Source organism: Drosophila mauritiana, unplaced genomic scaffold, assembly GCF_004382145.1.
Source record: "Drosophila mauritiana strain mau12 unplaced genomic scaffold, ASM438214v1 U_105, whole genome shotgun sequence".
Taxonomy (NCBI): Eukaryota; Metazoa; Arthropoda; class Insecta; order Diptera; family Drosophilidae; genus Drosophila; species Drosophila mauritiana.
Window position 1 is genome coordinate 18650 of NW_022881247.1, and position 7328 is coordinate 25977.

Sequence of the window (7328 nt, forward strand, 5' to 3'; positions counted from 1 at the left end):
GGCGACAACGGCTGCGGCGTCGGCGGTAGCTGTCTTGCCAGCGGCTGCGTTGGCTCCGGCTGCTCCGTTGTTGGTGCCCACAATGCTTCCTCCTCCTCTTGCAGCCGAGCCAAACGCTCCTGCCATGCGGCCTCGGCGTCGGCGACCTTTCGCGCGTCCACCTTCTGCTGGAAACGCCGCAGGGTGGCGACTCGCGCCTCCATGAATCGTCTCATGTCCACAGGATCCTCGGTCGGCGGCGCGACTCCGAGGCTTATCCGTCCCTGGCCCTGCGTAACCCGCCGGACGCTCCGGTAATGGGTCTCATCCTCGTCTGATGACACCTCCGGTGTGACCGTCTCGCCTCCGTCATCGTCTTCCTCGCTCTCCGAGGAGAGGGTGATGACCTCGGCCGCGCCCTCTGTCTCCGCCATCGGTTGGTCGTCCTCGAGTTCGACGTCCGGAATTTCCTCCGGGTCCTCCACACTTCCCGGGGATGGAGATCGCGACACCAGGGTCGACGCCAGGACCTGGAGGTAGGAATCGGAATCCCTACTCCATATCGCCCCGGGCTGTTCCCCGGCGCCGGTCTCTTGGTTCGAATTTTGAGGTGGTTGTGTATTATTGTTCTGATTCATATTATAATTGTGATTTTTATTACTGTAATATTTTTGATTGTTATTTTGATTATAGTTTTCCCTGTTCCTACGTTTGTTCACTTCTAATCTATTTGGACGATAATTTTCTGGAGTGGCATCATAAAGTCCTAGCTCCATTGATGCTTGTTTTAATTTATAAATAGTGTCAATATCTTGTAACGAACTGATTTTCTTTATTTCGCTCGCTACTGATTGCAGCGGCTAGATCAGAGAGTTTGTGCGTTCGTCCCAACAAATTTATGATTTGTGTGATTGCCCGACCAAGGAAAAGCAACGGGTTCTTAATATAGCCGTTTATTCTGCTGTTTCTTATATTATATCTTTGGAGATCTCACTACTCCTGCGGCGCTTCTCTTGCAACGCCTTGCCTCCGTGGTACTGCTTGCTCCTTGACGTGGACGACGAGTCGGCCCGGCCGGGACTAGGATGTTATAGGGCACGGTGTATCGTCCTGGGACCATCTATACCGACCACTGACTCCACTGACCCTTATGGACACGTCGGGTTCTTGCCTTCTGAAGGTCCTTCTGCCGGCCGGAACAGATTTAGGATGTTATGGTGCAGGGTTTATCGTCCTGGGGCGAGGCAACGCTCGTCCTGGGACAACCTTTGCTGGCCACTGACTCCAATGACCCTTACGACACGTCAGATCCTTCTCCTCCACTCCCAGGATCTCCACTTGATTGTCCTTCTTCGTCCTTCGTCCTTCTGAGTCCTTCGGGTTTCTTGCCGCCCGAAGCTTGCACTGCTCCTTTCCTTCTAGCTTGACCGCGCGTTCACACTTCCGAGATCCTTCCGTTAACACTCCGACGCTCGGCCTTCTTCCGCACGCGATCTCTCTGTCTCATTAACTGTCCCGCATCCGTGCTTGCGCCTACCATTTATAGGCCGCAGGGATCCCGTTATTTCCCTTTTTTGCGCACGGCCCGCTCGGGTACAAGGTCCACGTATTGTGCCGTTGATTCACGGTGCGACTTCTTTGCTCACGCACCGTTACCGTTTGGCCTGTCTGCCCTTGACTCGCTGGAGTCCAAGGTCCAAAGCGGTACCGTTCGTTCACGGTGCGCCCTCTTTGTGCACGCACGTTCGACCTCTTCGCCCTTGGCCAACGGAGTCCAAGGTCCAATGCGGTACCGTTAATTCACGGTCTTTCCGCTTTGCCCTTCATCGCGGCTGTTGCTAGGCCGCTCCCCTACACGAGATTTGTGGGGAGCTTTAAGACTCCTCACATCTCCCCCTCCCTCGGAAGTTTTTTAAAAACTGTTGGTCCCGGCGGTCCTTCGTATAGGCAGCTTCCTTGTTCCTTCCATCCGGTGCTACTGTCTATTCTGCTCCTTCTGTTCGACATTCAAATTCTCCCGCCTTCCATTCACCGCTCATCCATTTTTCCGCCTGGCCACATCGCCGAACTCTTGTCATCGATATCAACGCGTCGTTGCCACTGTCGATATTCCGGCGTTGCCATCTCGTGCCGATCGCTGCCCCCAGTGTGGCCGCACGAGCATCCTATCGATCATACTATCGATCGATTGTCGCTATCGGGGCGCTCCCATCCCAATTCTTTTCTCACGTGCTTCGGTGTAGCAGCTCAATGAAAGGTAAGTCTAACGTTTTCATGCGTATCGCCATATTAACGAATCCTCTCTTGGTTCCAGATCCACCAACACATATATGCCCCCTTCATGCTCCGGGGCGGCTGCCCCTGGCCCCGCGCCCTCCTGGAGGCCAGCCTGCGCTTCCAGCTGAGGCCCGCCTACATTCTGCGAGTGCCTCCCCGTCCTGCGCCTGCAGCAGCCCCGCGTAGTATGCCGGCCCGCGTGTCTGGCCCCGCGTCACCCCCTCGCGCGCTATCACGGCTGCTGCAGATGATACCCGCATCCATTTTTTTGACTGTTAATGTGCCTGTGTTTGTTTATAAAAAACCCGGGCATACGGTTTGTTATTGCCGTCCGGCTTTCTTTATTCGGCGACTGCTACCCTTACCTCCCCGCCCCACCGTACCTTAAGGCGGTAGCGCTGCCCGCCAAGCTCGAATAACTTGGCCCAGTGCACTCTTCGCTTCCGTGCCCCTTGTCGAGCCGCTTCCTCGGCCACCCGGAGCGGCCAGTCTTCCGTTGGCACCTCCCTCCAATTCTGCCCGCGCTTCTGCACGACGTCAGCCTCGGCAGCCTTGGTGGTGGTGGCTCCTCACCTGGTGCAGGCCAGCTCCACTCCCTCTTCTCCGGGTCTGCTTCTCCCGGGCTCTCCTCCCTCGGGACCTCCTTCTCCGGCCTCTTACCATCTGCTCGGGCGCGTATTCGCGGATCGCGTGACTCCTGGTCCGGCGTTCTCCAGCCGATCGCTCCCGCCTCTTCCCAAACACGGGCTTCCGGCGCGTCCTCGGTCTCCATCGGTGACTGCGTCACCGTCATCCGTGGTGGTGTCGGTGGCGGTGACTGCGTCGGCGGCGGCTGACGTGGCGGCGGCGACAACGGCTGCGGCGACGGTGGTCGAGTCGGCGGAGGCGTCAACGGCAATGGCGGCTGCGGCGTCGGCGGTAGCTGTCTTGCCAGCGGCTGCTTTGGCTCCGGCTGCTCCGTTGTTAGTGCCCACAATACTTCCTCCTCCTCTTGCAGCCGAGCCAAACGCTCCTGCCATGCGGCCTCGGCGTCGGCGACCTTTCGCGCGTCCCTGCTGGAAACGCCGCAGGGTGGCGACTCGCGCCTCCATGAATCGTCTCATGTCCACAGGATCCTCGGTCGGCGGCGCTACTCCGAGGCTAATCCGTCCCTGGCCCTGCGTAGCCCGCCGGACGCTCCGGTAATCGGTCTCATCCTCGTCTGATGACACCTCGCCTCCGTCATCGTCTTCCTCGCTCTCCGAGGAGAGGGTGATGACCTCGGCCGCGCTCTCCGTCTCCGCCATCGGTTGGTCGTCCTCGAGTTCGACGTCCGGAATTTCCTCCGGGTCCTCCACACTTCCCGGGGATGGAGATCGCGACACCAGGGTCGACGCCAGGAGCTGGAGGTAGAAATCGGAATCCCTACTCCATATCGCCCCGGGCTGTTCCCCGGCGCCGGTCTCTTGGTTCGAATTTTGAGGTGGTTGTGTATTATTGTTCTGATTCATATTATAATTGTGATTTTTATTACTGTAATATTTTTGATTGTTATTTTGATTATAGTTTTCCCTGTTCCTACGTTTGTTCACTTCTGATCTATTTGGACGGTAATTTTCTGGAGTGGCATCATAAAGTCCTAGCTCCATTGATGCTTGTTTTAATTTATAAATAGTGTCAATATCTTGTAACGAACTGATTTTCTTTATTTCGCTCGCTACTGATTGCAGCGGCTAGATCAGAGAGTTTGTGCGTTCGTCCCAACAAATTTATGATTTGTGTGATTGCCCGACCAAGGAAAAGCAACGGGTTCTTAATATAGCCGTTTATTCTGCTGTTTCTTATATTATATCTTTGGAGATCTCACTTCTCCTGCGGCGCTTCTCTTGCAACGCCTTGCCTCCGTGGTACTGCTTGCTCCTTGACGTGGACGACGAGTCGGCCCGGCCGGGACTAGGATGTTATGGGGCACGGTGTATCGTCCTGGGGCGAGGCAACGCTCGTCCTGCGACCACCGGTACCGACCACTGACTCCACTGTCCTTCTCGAACCCGCTACGTCGCAGTCGTGTCCTCTGGAAGACCACCCGCCGGTCGGTCTGGGTTTAGGATGTTATGGGGCAGGGTGTATCGTCCTGGGGCGAGGCAACGCTCGTCCTGGGACCACCTATACCGACCACTGACTCCACTGACCCTTATGGACACGTCGGGTTCTTGCCTTCTGAAGGTCCTTCTGCCGGCCGGAACAGATTTAGGATGTTATGGTGCAGGGTTTATCGTCCTGGGGCGAGGCAACGCTCGTCCTGGGACCACCTTTGCTGGCCACTGACTCCAATGACCCTTACGACACGTCAGATCCTTCTCCTCCACTCCCAGAATCTCCACTTGCTTGTGGTGATTCGTCCTTCTGAGTCCTTCGGGCTTCTTGCCGCCCGAAGCTTGCACTGCTCCTTTCCTTCTAGCTTGACCGCGCGTTCACACTTCCGAGATCCTTCCGTTAACACTCCGACGCTCGGCCTTCTTCCGCACGCGATTTCTCTGTCTCATTAACTGTCCCGCATCCGTGCTTGCGCCTACCATTTATAGGCCGCATGGATCCCGTTATTTCCCTTTTTGCGCACGGCCCGCTCGGGTACAAGGTCCACGTATTGTGCCGTTGATTCACGGTGCGACTTCTTTGCTCACGCACCGTTACCGTTTGGCCTGTCTGCCCTTGACTCGCTCGAGTCCAAGGTCCAAAGCGGTACCGTTCGTTCACGGTGCGCCCTCTTTGTGCACGCACGTTCGACCTCTTCGCCCTTGGCCAACGGAGTCCAAGGTCCAATGCGGTACCGTTAATTCACGGTCTTTCCGCTTTGCCCTTCATCGCGGCTGTTGCTAGGCCGCTCCCCTACACGAGATTTGTGGGGAGCTTTAAGACTCCTCACATCTCCCCCTTCCTTCGGAAGTTTTTTAAAAACTGTTGGTCCCGGAGGTCCTTCGTATAGGCAGCTTCCTTGTTCCTTCCATCCGGTGCTACTGTCTATTCTGCTCCTTCTGTTCGACATTCAAATTCTCCCGCCTTCCATTCACCGCTCATCCATTTTTCCGCCTGGCCACATCGCCGAACTCTTGTCATCGATATCAACGCGTCGTTGCCACTGTCGATATTCCGGCGTTGCCATCTCGTGCCGATCGCTGCCCCCAGTGTGGCCGCACGAGCATCCTATCGATCATACTATCGATCGATTGTCGCTATCGGGGCGCTCCCATCCCAATTCTTTTCTCACGTGCTTCGGTGTAGCAGCTCAATGAAAGGTAAGTCTAACGTTTTCATGCGTATCGCCATATTAACGAATCCTCTCTTGGTTCCAGATCCACCAACACATATATGCCCCCTTCATGCTCCGGGGCGGCTGCCCTGGCCCCGCGCCCTCCTGGAGGCCAGCCTGCGCTTCCAGCTGAGGCCCGCCTACATTCTGCGAGTGCCTCCCCGTCCTGCGCCTGCAGCAGCCCCGCGTCGTATGCCGGCCCGCGTGTCTGGCCCCGCGTCACCCCCTCGCGCGCTATCACGGCTGCTGCAGATGATACCCGCACCCATTTTTTTGACTGTTAATGTGCCTGTGTTTGTTTATAAAAAACCCGGGCATACGGTTTGTTATTGCCGTCCGGCTTTCTTTATTCGGCGACTGCTACCCTTACCTCCCCGCCCCTCCGTACCTTAAGGCGGTAGCGCTGCCCGCCAAGCTCGAATAACTTGGCCCAGTGCACTCTTCGCTTCCGTGCCCCTTGTCGAGCCGCTTCCTCGGCCACCCGGCCACCTCCCTCCAATTCTGCCCGCGCTTCTGCACGACGTCAGCCTCGGCAGCCTTGGTGGTGGTGGCTCCTCACCTGGTGCAGGCCAGCTCCACTTTCTCTTCTCCGGGTCTGCTGCTCCCGGGCTCTCCTCCCTCGGGACCTCCTTCTCCGAGCTCTTACGATCTGCTCGGCGCGTATTCGCGGATCGCGTGACTCCTGGTCCGGCGTTCTCCAGCCGATCGCTCCCGCCTCTTCCCAAACACGGTCTTCCGGCGCGTCCTCGGTCTCCATCGGTGACTGCGTCACCGTCATCCGTGGTGGTGTCGGTGGCGGTGACTGCGTCAGCGGCGGCTGACGTGGCGGCGGCGACAACGGCTGCGGCGACGGTGGTCGAGTCGGCGGAGGCGTCAACGGCAATGGCGGCTGCGGCGTCGGCGGTAGCTGTCTTGCCAGCGGCTGCTTTGGCTCCGGCTGCTCCGTTGTTGGTGCCCACAATGCTTCCTCCTCCTCTTGCAGCCGAGCCAAACGCTCCTGCCATGCGGCCTCGGCGTCGGCGACCTTTCGCGCGTCCACAATCTGCTGGAAACGCCGCAGGGTGGCGACTCGCGCCTCCATGAATCGTCTCATGTCCACAGGATCCTCGGTCGGCGGCGCTACTCCGAGGCTAATCCGTCCCTGGCCTTGCGTAGCCCGCCGGACGCTCCGGTAATCGGTCTTATCCTCGTCTGATGACACCTCCGGTGTGACCGTCTCGCCTCCGTCATCGTCTTCCTCGCTCTCCGAGGAGAGGGTGATGACCTCGGCCGCGCCCTCCGTCTCCGCCATCGGTTGGTCGTCCTCGAGTTCGACGTCCGGAATTTCCTCCGGGTCCTCCACACTTCCCGGGGATGGAGATCGCGACACCAGGGTCGACGCCAGGAGCTGGAGGTAGGAATCGGAATCCCTACTCCATATCGCCCCGGGCTGTTCCCCGGCGCCGGTCTCTTGGTTCGAATTTTGAGGTGGTTGTGTATTATTATTGTTCTGATTCATATTATAATTGTGATTTTTATTACTGTAATATTTTTGATTGTTATTTTGATTATAGTTTTCCCTGTTCCTACGTTTGTTCACTTCTGATCTATTTGGACGGTAATTTTCTGGAGTGGCATCATAAAGTCCTAGCTCCATTGATGCTTGTTTTAATTTATAAATAGTGTCAATATCTTGTAACGAACTGATTTTCTTTATTTCGCTCGCTACTGATTGCAGCGGCTAGATCAGAGAGTTTGTGCGTTCGTCCCAACAAATTTATGATTTGTGTGATTGCCCGACCAA

The 7328-nt window shown here is 56.8% G+C and overlaps 1 protein-coding gene across 1 annotated transcript; it reads right to left on the minus strand.

The window, feature by feature from the left end:
* Positions 1-2576: 2576 nt before the first annotated feature.
* Positions 2577-6827, minus strand: LOC117149045 (WW domain-binding protein 11-like; the record flags this gene model as incomplete). Its single annotated transcript, XM_033316713.1, has 2 exons — positions 2577-2759; positions 6035-6827. A coding segment is annotated over one exon (759 nt), but the record flags the coding sequence as incomplete, so codon positions are not given.
* Positions 6828-7328: the final 501 nt, after the last annotated feature.